Here is a 16,243-nt window from a genome sequence, read left to right on the forward strand (position 1 = left end):
AAAACAAATGGCCATTTTGCTTGTATTAAAACAAGTTTAATAAACAACACAATGAAGACTGACCAAAAAATGTTTTAAAAAGTGAAGACAGCAGCAGAGGGTATAGATCCTACCACAAGCCCAGACTCTGATTAAATATTTTTTCTGTACACAAAGTAAATAACCTAGGGCTGAGAAACAAACTGGAACAACTAGGTTTTGTGTCTGGCTGTTCTAATGTGGGTTATGATGGTCTGCAGCTCCTGTAGTCTGGATTCTAGCCACTGTGGTGGTGCGGCTGCAGTGTTGGATTTGCCCTCTGTGAGAGCCTGAAGGGCTTTCAAAGCACTCTCAGCTGTCTGGAGGTAGCGGCTGTACTCCTCCTCTGCACTGGTCTCCTGCCGAGCTCTCTTTGGGCATGGCTGAGAGGGATTAATAATTAGAGGGAAAATAGATGTTTCTGTGAACTAAATTTCCACTCCAGTCCATTTCAAAATGGACTGCACAGCATACTTTAGGTAAGATTCCAAACTCTAGGGAACAGAAAAAGTGTTTAGTGGAAAGTAATCTGCACTGTGTAGGGAAGAATGGAACAATGGTTTGTCACTTAACAAGCATTACCCATTAGCCACTGCACTCAAGAGTTTTCAGCAATTATAAACCATGTTAATATTATACCACGTGCACTACCGTTGTACTGGCCAGCTGCTACTCATTTATATAAACAGTATAAATGTGTAGCAATGCTGTGCATGAATATATTCAGGAAGCCTGTATATGATGTTATAATTTAACCTAATGGCATCACAAACCTCTGAATCCGCCACAGCGTCAGCAGCCAGTTTGTCCACAACACTTTCTTTCCTGTTCTCCAGCCTCTCATTGTGCTGCTCAATAACTGCCCTCTCCAGCTTGAGCCTCTGCAGCCGTGAGTCCACATCTTCCTCTGCATTTACAGACTACAACAAAACACACACTAGTGTAATATCTGTTTTGTTGTTGTTTTTTTTTTTTTTTTTAAAGTTGATGAGTCTTCATCACAGTATGTTGCCATACTTTACCTTGCTGAGATAGTTGACCACCTTCGTCTTGGTATCTTCTTCACACAAACTCTGGGAAATCACCTCTTCATGGTTTGTAATCTTAATTACCAAAAGGACACATTAAGTTTATGAAATAAACAGCATCTAGGATTTTACCTGAAACATCAGTTTCTGCCATACCTCTGCAAAGTGAGAAAAAGCCTCCAGGGCGTGCTGATGTAGGAGCCAGGATCTGTGAGACAACAGAACTCCAAACAGGCTGCTCAGCCTCGGCAGAATTTGATTCTGTGAAAGACAAAATATCAAAAGATAATTACAGTAAGACTTTATAATTGATCAATTTTAGAATTCAAATTTTGTACAGTTTCAACTAATGATTTCATGATTACTAAACAAAAATGTTAAGAGCAACTTCCAGTGAGAGCAGCAGCAGAGTAGTAAGGATTGCAAGAAAGTAAAATGTAAGATCCTCTTTTGTAATAATCAGGTTTCATTACCTGGCTCTCAGGAGGGACAAAGATCTTCCCCAGGGAAGCAAGGAACTCCAGGGCAGCCAGTAGCAGCTGGGGCTCTGCACACCCCTGAGACAGCACAGTATCCACACACACCAGAGCCTGAGAGACACACGCACACACAGTGAAAAGAAGTATTCCCCATCTTGATCTGTTTAATCTAAACTGTGAAAACTAACAGTATACCTGAAGAATGACTTGATGTTCGATGTTTTTCATCAAAAAGGCTGATATTGACAGGAGTAGCTGCAGGGTACACTGAAGCACGGGGTGTGTCTGCACCTGCAGCATGATGCGTTACAAAAATAAAAGTTATCCATTTAGACTACTTCTAGGAGGGGGGGGGAGTGGTGCATATATCTGGATCTCACCTGGTCTGGACTCATTCGTAACCACAGCTGTGTGATTATCCTTGATGCAGACAGCACACATTGTTCCTCAGGAGCTGACTGCCCTCGAACCACAGCTAGGAGGGACAACAGCACCACATTCTGGACACAGGAGACACTCTGCAATCACTATATTTGTGTTTTTTTTCTCTTCCCCCCAATCTGCTTCCTTGCATTGTTTTATTCACTGGATTTAATCATTTCTGACAAGAGTTGACTGATTTGGGTTGGAAAAAAATGAGGGTAACACCCTGAAGCCAAACATCATAACTTGTTGATGAAAGGAGAAATTACTTATGCACCGAAACTAAATTAAATCAAATCAAAAACATTGTGATTCTTGTGATATTGAAAGCAGAAGTGCAGCTAAATGGAATCTAAAAACAGTAGATCTGTCCAGAAACCAGAAACCAGTCAGAGCAGAATGGGCTTTTTCATGGAGAAAACATAAGGAGAACAAATTGATTGAAGGATGGATAGTATTAAAGACTGTAAACCTATTCCTGTAGACAGCTAAAATAAGAATATGAACATAATATGTCCCTCTTTAACAAAAGAGACTGACTGGTTAAGATTACTTGAGTCATCAGATGGTTGCATCCCCGTTACAACCCATATCTGAGGCTGTCCTCACCACTTTTTCCACTTGTCCGAGTTTATGCCCTCCATTCTGCCAGTCGGTCAGAGTTTTCTGAGTAAGGCCGATGATGTCTGTCTCTACACAGTGACGGGTATCTTGTGAAAGAGCTCTAAGGAGCACATGTTGCCACACTGGAAGGTTTTCCACCTCAGAGGGTGAGAAACGTGCCACCAGCTCCTTCTGGAAAAACGAACATTTTGCGTTAATGTAGAATCACCTTATATCAAGGTTATGATCTTGTACAGTTCAATGTGATCATACAACTGCTGCCACCAGATTTCAAACCAACATCGGCATCATTTAAACATAACATGAGGGAATATCTTCAGGAAGAATGATGTTTATCACTCCGGTATAATGTTTCCGAGACTTGTTGAATTTACACCAAGGAGCACCGAAGTTGTTGTTTACATGTCACTTACATGTATACAAAATGTAAAAAAAAAATCTTTATGTGCATGTAAAATATAATTTATTGTTAATGTAAGCTCTTAAACCACTTTAATTTGGGAACTCGAGAAATGAAAGTTTTAAGAAACAATGTGCTCAACACTGATGTTTTCGGAACTCAGTTCTCAGTCTATTTGTGCTTAAAGACAATGGACTTCTGTGGCTGGAAACAGCACACAGGATGACATTCATCATGTATACAGTTTTGATTTTTTTTGTTCGCACTGTGATTGTTAGATATAAATCGAATTCCTACGACACAAAGTTTGTACAGTTTCCACTGTTTAAGTCGCCCTTCCAGTGCTTACTCCATCTTTCACATTATCTGACAATGTCCATATTCACAAATATTTACTGATCTCCCAAAAGTGATAGTAGTAGTTGTGGGTACTCTTGTTTTTGACTGATTGTCAATATAATAAAAATAGAGTAATTTGTGAACTCGAAAAACTAACAGTTACGGTAAGTTACCAAAGTTTCTAACCTGGTGGGTTGGTGTCATGAGGAAAACCATGCGTCTGAGCAGCAGGCCCAGGTGGAACGACTGGTAACACTCAGGGGTGCAAGCTTTCACCTAAAGGAGAAGAGGGAGAGGCAGAGAGGAGGTCAGGAATGGTGTGAAAGCTGAGGAGGAGTACAATCACTAGGGCATTTGGGGAGAAGAAATGTGAAGAACCGATGGAGGGGTACGTGAATGGAAATGAGTGGGACCCAGCTCAATTTGATGACATAACACATTACAAAAATGTGGCCCCAAGGTACAACAGCACCAATTGTCCCCTCTGTTGGGGTGCCACAGAAAACAGGGAGGACCCCATACCGACAAATATCCCTACAGAGAGAGATTAAGGGGATCTGAGATATTTTAGGAGGTAAGAGGACATGGAGACACATCCATGACTTTGTGGTGTATATCAGCAACAGGCAAGCAAGACAAGACAAGACAAACAAGATTTCAGAGGCTGAGGTTGAGGTGAGATACTGTAAACGTCTGAAAATGATAACCAACAAGAAGGTCTAATGAGCATCTTCATAATCCATAACTGGATTGCTGTGACCCTTCTTTGTTTCAAATCAAAACTGAGCAAAACCACAAACTGCATTCTCTCAACTGTATGGTGTGTTTTCCTGATCTCTACCCACCAACTGAGCAATCAGGAGGACATGATGCAGGCAAAGTTCTGCAGTCCCATATCTGTAAGCAGAGAAGACAAAATCAGAGTGGATTCAATATAGTATAGAAAAAATGTATATAAATTCAGCAGCCTAACACACAGGTGTATATATATTGGGACAATAATCATTTGGCCTCTGTATACCACCACATTGAATTTGAAATGAAATACTCAAGGTGTGACCGAAGTGAAGACTTTCAGCTTTAATTTAAGGGGTTTGACAAAACTGTTGCAGTAACCATTTAGGAACTGCAGCCATTTTTATACACCCACCTCCATTTTTGGTAGCTCATAAATGATGGGACAAATGGCTGACAAGCACATGGAGAATGAAAGGAACAGCTCATGAGCTGAAGCAAACCACATCATCTGTCAAACATGGTGGAGGCAGTGTTATGGCATGGGCATGTATGGCTGCTAATGGAACTGCATCACTGGTGTTTACTGATGACAGAAAGTAGTGCAGTAGTACAGAATGTACGACAACCAAAGCAACAACTGAAGGCAGCTGCAGTAAAGGCCTGGCAAAGCATCTCAGAGCAGGAAACTCTGCATTTGGTCATGTCCATTGGTTCCAGACGTCATGCAGCAACTGGCAGCAAAAGATTTTCACTCCAGTATTAAAAATAATTTGCAATTATTTTAGTTTATGAGCCACCAAAAATGGGGGTGGGTGTATAAAAATGGCTGTAACTCTTGAAAGTCTTCATTTTGCTCACATCATGAGTGTTTAATTTGAAATTCAATGTGCTGGTGTACAGAGGCCAAATGTCAAAAAACATATACTTGTCCCAATATATGTACCTAACTGCATGTCCCTAAAATACAGAATACACAGTATACTCTGCTTTAAATGCACATGATATATGTGAATACATTCTGACCGTGCTGCAAAGCACCACACATCTGTTGCCAGCAGAGCTGTCTGAGTATCAGCCTGCAGTACAGCATCGACTAAACAACGCTCCTGAAATAGAGATGAAACAGAAGATCAGTGAAATGGGTGGGGGGTTACTAATCCAAACAAGATGGATTAAAAGAAAGTATGCAGGAATCTGACAGAGTAAACGAAAGTGAAAAAATCACCCGAATTAAATAACAGGAAATCCTTAATCAAACACACCTAACAATGCGATTAGATAGCCAAAATGAACAAAAAATCGAAAGTGATAAACTCAAACTCACAGAAAGCACGCACTGTAAGATGAGTTTGAGGTCAAGTCAAGCCCGTGTGAGACTCAAGTTAGTTGATGACAAATCTTTCATGTTTCATCAAGGCAAGATTCATTGTAACCCTGCATTCAAAAGCTTGCAACAAACCCTATTTGTATCAAACATTTTTGATTATTTTCAAGTCAACTTGCCAATGGTGTTCCTCTGGCCAAGGAATTGAGAGCAGATTGTGCCCTGCTGCTGCAGGAGCACAGGTGGATTATATCTGCCTCTTTTACTTAAAGGAAGGTACACAAAATTCTTTTCAGAGGTTGGAAGACACAACTTTGGGACATAAGTCACCTTGAGAAGAAAAACTTCAAGGCATAAGATACCTTAAAAACTACAATTCATTTTGGAAAAGTAAAATTCCTATCCTTAGTCTCTACTACATATATATATAAAATGTGTTCCCTGTGGCTGCACGCCTCCACCACCCAGTAAAGCTGCAGTTTACATTCATGTCGTTCCTAATACAGATATGTAGTGAAGACTTTGATGGAATGCAATAAAACATTTAACATGTATTTTTTGCCCAAATTGAAGTTATGGAAGCTATGTATGAATTTCCCCTCTGGGAATCAATAAAGGATTATCTTATCTTTCAGTGAATATTTTCCACTGAGAGCCATGCTGTCCTCAGGTAGAGACTACTTTTACAGAGACATACAGGGCGCCGAGAGCTTATGCTGGACTACAAAGTTTCAAATATGGATGTTGGTGCAAAGAAGCTACAAATTCTAAAACGTGGATGCTTCACACACGTAAAACCCAGCAGCACAGAAGATCTGTACAATCAGCACAGTTTCAATGATGCCAAAGATTAGTGTCACCAATGCATTGTCTGACCAAATGTGAGATATGGTCACAGTCTTCCCTTTCTAAGTTATTTTGTTTTGTTTTTGCAGTTATGACGACACAGTGAAGCTGACATTTGACCTTTAGCATGTAAAATGTCATCACTTCATCATATTATCCTATTAGATATTTGAGGTGACATTATTCATTATTAGCATATGAATTCCTGAGATATGGCCCAAAACATGTTTTGTGGGGTCACACTGACCTTGACCACCAAAATGCACTCAGTTCAATGTGATATTTGTGCGAAATTTGAAGAAATCACATCATTCATTCCGTATTCCTGAGATATCGCGTTCACCAGAATTGGATGGACAAACAACGCGAAAACACAATGGCTCGCCACTGGCCACAGCTAACAGGGGTGCAGGGGTGTGGACAAATGATTTTTGTGTCCATTGCTGGGAGAAATACGTACATAAGATGCCTTGTGTAAAACATGCATGGTGGAACATAGTCTAAATATTATTTTTGTAATGATGCTCCTTACAGTACATATACAGATACAGTGTAAGGGTGTAGATCTCACCAGCATGGAGAAGTAGACTGGGGGAAGTGCAGCCACACTGGCACAAAGCTGCACACACATGTGGTGGTGCAGGGTGACCTGGACCTGGGCCTGACCCTTCATCATCACACCTGGCAGCTGCACCGGAACCTTACGCTCAGTGTGACATCGCCTGAAACTAGTGAACAAGGCCTTGTACAGAGGAAGTCTGGAGACAGAGGGGACAGAAATACAACTTACTTACAACTATTTACACATTAACTTAAATGCATATCAGAATCTTGTACAGGACAGCTGAATGATGGAAAAAAAACAAAAAAACAAAACGTTGATTTCATTACCTGGGTGTGTCTTCTGAGAACTGGCTGCCAGCATACCAAAGGTGCAGCACTTCCTCTGGTTGGGAGGTGAGCTGACCCAGGATGTTCACCAGCAACAGACACTGAGGAAGCTCATGTTCAGGACTTAACCCTGCAAACAAACAAGACAAGGGTCATTTTAGGGTTACATGTTAGTATTTCAGTGTCAGTCCAAAACATCTACTCCACTAAAGCTGAGCAGGAGTTCTGGCAGTTAAAAACTGGAGAGTCAGCAAGTGTGTGTCCTGAAGGATCGTCAGATTTTGTGAGGCAATACCAAGTTTTGACTAGGTGGTATGCACAAACAGGGAAAATGACGAGATGAGGTATACATTACACAGCTGGCATTAAAGATATTAACATGCGGTCTAAAAAAACACATATTGAAATAGGATACAAAAACAAATGAGAGATGGTACAACACCTCTAGCAAAAGTCTGATTCCCAGAATGGAATTGGGACCTGACTGATCACTGAAAAGTTGTATAACCATGACTGTATGTGGGGAAAAAAGAGCAAGCTGACGAAGTTTAGACTCACGCAAGTTCTGCTGGAGGACAACTTCAGCAAAGGGCCTTAAAGGCAAAAGCTGGAGCAGGAGGACATCCATGGGAACCAGAGCGGCTGCATGCAGTTCATCAGACAGAGCCGAGGGCAGCTTTGGAGCACACATGCTGGGAGGGAACTTACTGAAAGGCATCAGAAAGCATTGTTTCCACACCGCCAAATAAGTGTCAACTGAAAGGACAAACTGTAGTCTGAATCCGATTCTTAAAAACCACAGCCAAATCGCACATACCTGATGATCTGGAGGTATACTTTGTGAAAGCAGCTACAATACTTTGACAGAAAAAATTTGAATTCCTGTTCAAAGGATAAGGAATGATAGGATGTAAGTTCAGGTGCAACAGACAGAGAGAGAGAAGAACATTTTCTAGTCAAGAAGATTGCAAGAAAATCCTAATGTTTTAGTACCTTTATGTAATGAACCAAAGTGTTGGCAAAAAATCTGCACATCTTTGCAGTTTTCTGGAACAGCTTGTATTCTGGGCTTTGTGTTGCCCCCTTTAAAAGGATAAAAGAGCATTAACACAATAATGAGGCACAGATCAAGTCCACTTTTCCATTTTCAGGGAACAAATGGAGGAATAAAACAAACAAACAAAAAAAACAATCATTGTGATACAGCATTAGATCAGTAACAACACCTCTACACAGTAAATATTAACTAGTACATAAATATCCTGCACACAAACACTGCAGTGACATCAATGGTATCAGGACAGTAAAGACAAAAATATACTGGACGTGCACTCGGGTGATCACATTTTCATATATTAAGTTTCAATTAATCTCTAGTCAGCAAAAATAAAAAACAATAAGTTGGAACATCCTATATAAAAATGTACAAATGTATATAAAACTGCTAAATAACTATTAAACACTTGTTTCATATTTTCCTACTACCAGTTAGAGCTTTCCTACCTGCAGACCTGCATGTTTGATCTGTTCAGCCAGCTCAAAACAATTGTGGAAGGAGGCCAACAGGTTGTCACACAGCCTGTTGCTGATGTCACCGTGACGGAGATGTTCCTCCACCAATGACTGGTACTTCAGACTCTGTCTGAACAGAGTAACGATTGTTTAATTAATGCTTAACACATCTAATTCTCATAAGAACGTAGTCTGTATAGTATAACAGATGACATGACATTAATAAAAATGAACATTTTTTGTACTGACTTGATGAGGAATTTCCATGTGTTTGCATGCAGTGCTATGTCCAGGTTGGAGATAATACAGCAGATATCTAGCAGGCTGTGGATCACTGAGGGAAAAGAAAAACAACTTTACAACTGTACTGATGATATAAAGCACAGCAATGGCAGGGTTTCATAACAAAAGACAAGGCGGTGGAAAACAGAGCGATGCATACACAACCACACACCTGTTACAACATCAGAGACCTCCTCCTCTGAGGGGCTGCTGTCAAGGGAAACCCTGTCCAGCAGCTCCAGCAGACCCTTCTGGAGGGTGTAGGCCTCTTTGAAGAGTCCCTGCAGCAGGTCAGCCACCAGGGAGAGACGGCCACAGTAAACCACCTCACTGTCCTATGGACAACATGCAGAGTAAGCCTAAACTCACTGTCATTTTAATTCTTATAAATCTGCAGAAACAAATTAATTGATTTATGACAAGATGCTATGTTCTCTTGTATCTCTTAGGGATGGTGTTTCATTCTGCAAGTAGTTGTGTATCACAGCAGTTTCCAGTTAATGAGATCCTCCTGAGTTGTTGAGTTTTCTTTAAAATAACTGAAAATAATGACTCCTATATATTTGAACAAATCTCACACATCTTAAGGTCAGATATGAATTTGCTGAAGTTTTTGTTAGGCCAACAATTCATTTAATCACAAAATTTACACCAGTCATTTTATCTAACACATCTCTGATACATAACAATAACACATTTATTATTATCTATCTGTATTAAGCAATTCTGAGTAATAATAACATCACTGTTTTATTTATAATAACTTTATAAATACCTATCAAACTATTCAGCCATAATTATAGTGATAATTGCACAGCATAATTTAAGATAAATAAAAACACACATTACAGATTGTGAGCGACTTCTCCTCAGCGTTAAAACATGTTCATTACAGTGACTTGTGATCCGAACACACCAACCTTGCAGTGCTGAAAGGTTTCTCTCAGAACCTTCATGATACAAGTTGGTAATGATCGGATAGCATCTAGATCAGGCGCTTCCTCAAATGTGCTGATGTGACGCACACAAGTGGACAGCGCATCAATTATCTGCATCATTGCCTGAAATACAGAGCAGGATCTTGAAAATTACTGGTGAGGAGTGAAATGGGAACGGTGTTTTGCAGAAAATATACGGCATACATCTCATGAATATGTAAGGTACTAAATGTAAAACAGATAATAATAATAATAATAACAGTACCTGCAAAATTCTCCTGAGTAAGGCACACAGCTCTGTGTTTTGACTGGACAGTCCTCCAACTTGGTTCAAGATTTCTTTCATCATGCTGTCAAACATCGCAACTGCCTGCAGACATTTGTGGCAAAGACATTAACACAAACACATCAAAACACTTTCAAGGGAAGATGAAAACCAGTAATTACCAAGACATGATCACAAGATCAACAAATCCTTCACAAGTCAAATATTTAATGTGAGTAATTTTGAAGAAACGTTTAAAGTAATTCATGGTGTTTACAGATCTCATCAGAAGAAGAACAGTGCTAACTAAAAACAAAAAACTATATATAAACTCCACTTGGGATAAACGGTTACAAAGGCCTACCATAAATGTGGCCTAGTTGCTCTGTGTTATTTAACAAGTCTTCATATATTAGGTTCTAAAAACAATATGCATTCATGATGTTGTTTACCTTTGGTAAGATCTTGGAGAAGCACTCCTCTTCCAGCTCTGACAAACCAATATGGGGAAGAAACATTTCCGTAATGATCTTCAGTATACCTGCAGTTATGTTATAAGACAGTTCATATTTAGATCACAAATCGCACTCAAGCCACAAAGTAAGCAGTTTGTAATTATAAATTGTGCAATAAATAAAACTTACGTATATAATCATCCCAATTCTCAGAGTCATGGTGTAAGGAGTTCAAACAGTCAAGGAAAACCAGAACTTTCTAGTAAATTCATTTCTACTCTATAAACCTGTCAAATATGTCAGGATTGCCATAGGAGAGCAAAGAATAGATTAAACAGATTAGCATGAGCAAAGTACAGTCTTACGCCCAGTATGGCATTTACCAAACATTATCATCTGAAGAGGGTTTAAAGATTTTGGTGTTCAATACGATCCATAATAATAGGCATACTGCTTCCAAATTGTTAAAAATTCAATTATATTAAATATATATTTCAAACTATATGAATAGTCCCAAAGACTGTATAATTTTCTCCTTTTTTCGTTTTATATTCTTTCGTGCACTTTAAATCTTGACAAGACAGGAATTTCAATGAACCCTCGTACAGTAACCATTTGTATGAAGCTATGAACCATAGCGTCACACACGGGTGAGTTGCGTCTGAGAGGATATAGTGAGTTTTGGCAGGACAGACTTGAGATTCTGGCGGCAGGTTTCCTGACTCCACTGCACCACCTCGTCCAGGAGAGAAGTGTTGGTCTGGGACATGGTGACAGCACAGGAAGGCGTCAGGCAACTGTTTAAACGACACAAAAGTTTTAGAAAGACACCTCTGAGTGATTCACTCACTTTTCGTCCAAAAGGCTGCTGTGATTAAGAATTCACTTCGTGATTAGACTGAAGAGAAACGAGACTAACGTTTCCTACGGTATGTTTTGCTAAAGGTAGCATTTAACGTTAGCATGGCACTTCAAAGTTCATTTCGATAATATGAATCCCTACTTACCATAAAAGCTACAGTGTGTCATCTGTTCAGAATAATAAATTCACACAAACGTTTCGACGAGTTTGTTTCTGGTAAGGGCACCGTTATGTGTTCTTCACTACTAAACTAAAGAACACATTAACATAAAATTGTTAACAGGAGACAAACAACTCCCGCGCCGTTGTTTAAATCGGATGTGACGTTATGGGTAAGGAAAAGCCGAAAGTGGCTCATCAGACCCTACTCTGATTGGTTGAAATGTCAAACTCGAAAGTTTTTAACCAATAAGAAAAATAAGCGACTGCAAAGCGATGAAAATAACAACAGTCACTGTAGAGTTAAAAGGGTATAGTATAATGGTCACCATGTTATGCTCTTACAATACTATAAATCCATAGAATAAGATAATAGGATATATTCTCATGCATTGCAAAGTGAAACACTTTTAGAAAAAAGGAGATGCAATTCATAATATCGAGTATATAACTGGGGTTAATTAATGAATGTGACCACAAAAGGCATATAAAAAACAAGGATTTCACTACAATTAAATAGGCAGGTAGATGATCTGTAGAACACGTAAAGTCCTGCATGTTGTAATGGTTTGAGTCTGTCCTCGCACACTGAGCAAAAACTTGTTGATTGACCCTGACTGACATGTTGAGGAATTTTTAGATTGTCCGTTAAATCACTTGCGGGAAGGAGTATATTTATTTTAAGGAGTCTGGGATTTCTCTTGGCTCGGCCTTGATTGACTCCCTAAAATCATTGTCTAGTAGGCTATTGTTTCACTGATAAAATCATTGGCATTGAAATAAACCATCACACTTTGCTGGGCCTTTGTTTCCCAGCAGCCTGAGGTGTGAGCTGCAGCTGCTACAGGAAGGGGACCAGCATCTTGTTTAGGAAACAGGACTTCATACTGATACCTATCTCACTTTGCATGCAGTATATAGCAGTTCTGCTTGTAGTGTATGTAAGTAAATATACACGGTTTTCATAGAATTACTGTAGAATACAGTATTTGAATATTGATATGGAATGCAAACTTCGGACTTTCATTGCTATCTCAAAACAAGTATTTTCCCTTGCTTTGTTCACAAGGATGTCAAAGTACAGCATCTCTACAGCTGGTGTCTCAGTATCTTGACGAAGTGCACTTCAAGACAGACATATGACATCACAATGTGTCTGTCTGTCTGTCTTCTCCAATTCTAAATTAATTTCCATGATTATAAGCAGCTATGACTACCATGCAAGGTTAAAGTTACTCTCATCTCTTACCCAAAAAGCTCCTCAGTCAATAAACACATTTTTGTTATACAAAGTATACAAGGTTTACATTATACCAGCACTTTAAGAGCAGTACACAAAGAAATATATAAAAAGGGTCATTTCAAACAAATGAAAGATACGCTGTGGGTTATATACTGCAGGATTGTAAAAACTGTGATGAAAGTCTCCAGCTAGATAATAGAAAGTGTTTTTTTACCATTACATGACTATACAGTCTGATTACGGTTTGGTCATCAACACTCTATCGTTTCAAGTGAAATGTCATTAAACAATTCCTGTAATTCAATTAAAGACTTCTCCCTCCCGTGGTGACCTCCCTGTTTGTAGATAATAGAAAGGTTATCAGTTTAGAGGAAACTGGTTCCGGAGTGGGATGGAAACTGGAAGGAAGATACTTTTTTGTTTTTCTTTTTTGAGGTCATAGGGCAACTGGCAGACAGCATCTAAGTTAGGTTTAGGCATATCGGTCAAGGGGAATGGAGTCTTCCTCAGTGTCGGTGGCTAATTTTGTGCATTTGGTTTGTAGAGTTACACGCCACTGTACCTCGTAATGCTTTTCCTATTACTCACCAGGCAGAGAGGGAGTCACAAGCAATAAAAAAAGCAATGGCAAGAATGTGCACTGCATGTACCTTTAAAGAACCAGTCAGCCTCATGTGGGAAAACCCCAGACGAAAGGATGTAGACACTTGGATAGGGCAATCTCATAGGAATAAACGTAATAACTGGATGTTAATACCAATAACATCAACAAATGAGAGACAAAGCTGGATATTCTATCAAGACAGCACATCAGTCTCCCATAGAAATCATCTCAACAGTCCAGGGATCAATACTTGCTGAAAGATCAGAACTGATTTCAAAGAACAGATCACAAATCATTAAAGTGTCCAACATATTGGAATACTCAGTATGAATGTTTTTACAGTTACTCAATCTGTCCACCCTGGACCAGACTGAAATACTATAACATCTATTGCAAGCATTACTGTGTATTTTGTAAAGACATTCATGATTTTTAGCTCTGACTTTTTCTCTGGTGCCAGTAGCAATCCTCTAAACCTACCAGACAGATTGGCCCAAATTTTCCATCCAGACATTCAAGGTTCTCAGATGAAAAATGATATCCAGCACCACCATGAGCTACACGTTTGTGGTTTTCAAGAAGTCTGCACAACAGTTGTATGGACTTCCATGAAATTTTGTTAAACACTGATGTGATCTGATTCATTTTCTTTTATGCATCGTGTAGTGGGAGCGCATTAACAGTACATTGGTGTGCAAGTGAGAACATACTCCAGACACCTCCTATATGGATTTGGTGCACAATGTCAGTCCTGTTTTGTTTTTTTGTTTTGTTTGTTTGTTGTTGCCTTTTTTTTTTAGATAACGCAGACCACAGACAGAAAACATGCAATCTTTTCATAGGCTTATCATAAAACATGTAGTTTTCTGTAATTCATAAAAAAAAAATTATATGTATCTTTTACTCCTTTTTTCTTCCAGGCTTTTATTTATTATTGCACTGTTTGTATAGCACTGTGGATTTTTTTTTTAAGAAGAATCAACTTTTACAACCAACTTTTCATTTTAAGTTTATCATTATTTAGCATTGCAAAAATGAAAGCATAATCCTGACAACTAGTGAAAGCCTGACTTATCTCTTTCTATCTTTTGAAAGAAAAACTTTCCCTCTGAGTAGGCGGATATGTTCGTGATTCCAGTTGGCTCTCCCCTTCCTGTATGGACTTTACGCTTGGCACTCAACACTCAGTTCTGACAAAGTTTATTGTAAAGCAAGTGAAAGTAAATCTTTTAGCGGTCAGCTTTTGTGCTTTCACAGATTCAGACAAAAACAGTTTAATGCAGAATGGTGTATTTGAATGAGACGATGGATATATAAATAAAGATAGGTGAAATGAGATACGGGTTTACATCCTTATTTTTTGTCATCAGACCAAGTGATCTCATAGCCGCTGAAGGCACTCTTCAACTTCTCAACGGAGACAGAATGGTCTGCTTTACCAAAGGCCTGAAAATGAACGAGACAGCATTTACATGATAACATCGAGACATTATTGAGTATCTGGTGTCTGATTAAGCTTTTAACATCTTTTCAAACAGATGAACTTACAGTTGATTCTCCAAACACTCGTAGTTTTTTCTCCTGGCTGTTGTGCTCTATCTTTCCTCCTCCAAGGCATTTACACTCCATACCCAAGGCCTCCATAGCTGGGCTGACTTTCTCAAATATATGATCTGTAAACAACCCAAATCATCCCATCAGTAAAAACAATCTCGTTTAGTTACGGGGCACACAATAGCAAGTATTTTAAGCAATTACATTGTATTAATAGTCTCACATCTAATCCTCTGAAGCTGTTAGTTCCACTATTTGAACAAAACATATAATATTAATGCAGGCGAGCACTGCGTCTGCCTTGTCCGTGCAGGATTCATGCACGTTTGCTGGGTGCAGCATGACAGCGGTGCAAATGGTGTCAAATCAGCCTATTCTGCTGCACCGACGGCTCATCTGCGTCTTGGTTTGCACGTTATCTCGAGCAGACCTGACGCACTTGGACGCTAGTCTGCAACCAACTGCAGTCGTCAACTTACTGTGGTACTCTGCACTTTTTGTGCCTCGCACTATGTCTTTACTCTGATCGCCATCTTTTACTTTCACTCTGACCAGTATGTACTTAAAGGTTCCCTCTTGATCAATCTCCACATCGGGAATTTTAGCCAGAGCGTCTGCCATTGCGACTGTAGCTTTACTGAAGGCACCGGAGACTTTGAGTCTGCTCAGAGGTCTCCCGACGACAGACAACATGGTGCGCTCTGGCAAATGTCTTTACTTGGACTGGGACGTTTCCTGTCTTAAAGAGACACGCCTTACGCAGCCTGCCGCCATGGCTTTGCAGGATAGAACTGCACCTGGCAAGATCGCACGCTGGCGCCTCCATATGGCAGCAAGAGGGAACTGTTTGAATTTCACAGCTCTCAAAACCCAGAAATCATCATCTTCTATGTACTTTATTTATTGCAAAGGGAAGAAGTTAACGGAATTGTCTATTTTTCACTCAGGAGACCTTTTCTTTTATCTTTCTACTTGATATGTCATTTCCTTGAGCCAGAGATTTTCCGCTGGTGTCAGGAAGGTCAGAGTCAAAGCTGGAGAGAATGTAGTTTTTGGTTCAAGAACACTGTTCTGGACAGGATTATGGATGTTTTTGCAATAGATGCTTGAACCTTTGGTGGAGCAAGGTCTCTCAACAGCCCAATATGTCTAGTAGTCTTTCAATTTGGAGCCAAAATGGGAAACAAAACAAAAACTAAATCTCTGTCACAGACCTCTTCTCAGGAAGGAATTTTCCACTTTATCACACCAAAAAAGAC

The 16,243-nt window shown here is 39.5% G+C and overlaps 2 protein-coding genes across 4 annotated transcripts; both read right to left on the reverse strand.

Annotated features, from left to right (window-relative positions):
* Positions 1 to 20: 20 nt before the first annotated feature.
* c6h1orf112 (chromosome 6 C1orf112 homolog) lies at positions 21 to 11,772 on the reverse strand. Of its 3 annotated transcripts, none has more exons than XM_046391891.1 (25): positions 11,570 to 11,772; positions 11,236 to 11,359; positions 10,752 to 10,784; positions 10,560 to 10,648; positions 10,108 to 10,212; positions 9,825 to 9,965; positions 9,077 to 9,239; positions 8,872 to 8,956; positions 8,614 to 8,752; positions 8,104 to 8,193; positions 7,928 to 7,992; positions 7,669 to 7,817; positions 7,111 to 7,240; positions 6,791 to 6,977; positions 5,073 to 5,155; positions 4,157 to 4,208; positions 3,498 to 3,587; positions 2,558 to 2,740; positions 1,906 to 2,025; positions 1,721 to 1,816; positions 1,520 to 1,636; positions 1,203 to 1,307; positions 1,041 to 1,121; positions 792 to 938; positions 21 to 401 (listed from the first exon to the last, which is right to left on the reverse strand). In XM_046391891.1, exons 1-25 carry the CDS (start codon positions 11,570 to 11,572, stop codon positions 192 to 194), a joined length of 2,787 nt encoding a protein of 928 aa, XP_046247847.1. In that variant the 5' UTR covers positions 11,573 to 11,772; the 3' UTR covers positions 21 to 191. The 3 variants fall into 3 exon arrangements, with proteins under 3 accessions (XP_046247847.1, XP_046247846.1, XP_046247848.1); XM_046391890.1 differs by having other exon boundaries at positions 2,558 to 2,743; positions 11,570 to 11,771; XM_046391892.1 differs by having other exon boundaries at positions 2,558 to 2,743; positions 10,752 to 10,791; positions 11,570 to 11,771.
* A 2,841-nt stretch (positions 11,773 to 14,613) lies between these two features.
* si:dkey-51e6.1 (uncharacterized protein LOC558617 homolog) lies at positions 14,614 to 15,734 on the reverse strand. Its single transcript, XM_046392094.1, has 3 exons — positions 15,464 to 15,734; positions 14,979 to 15,103; positions 14,614 to 14,876 (listed from the first exon to the last, which is right to left on the reverse strand). Exons 1-3 carry the CDS (start codon positions 15,675 to 15,677, stop codon positions 14,784 to 14,786), a joined length of 432 nt encoding a protein of 143 aa, XP_046248050.1. The 5' UTR covers positions 15,678 to 15,734; the 3' UTR covers positions 14,614 to 14,783.
* Between the last annotated feature and the right edge of the window lie 509 nt (positions 15,735 to 16,243).

This window comes from Scatophagus argus, chromosome 6, assembly GCF_020382885.2.
Source record: "Scatophagus argus isolate fScaArg1 chromosome 6, fScaArg1.pri, whole genome shotgun sequence".
NCBI lineage: Eukaryota > Metazoa > Chordata > Actinopteri > Scatophagidae > Scatophagus > Scatophagus argus.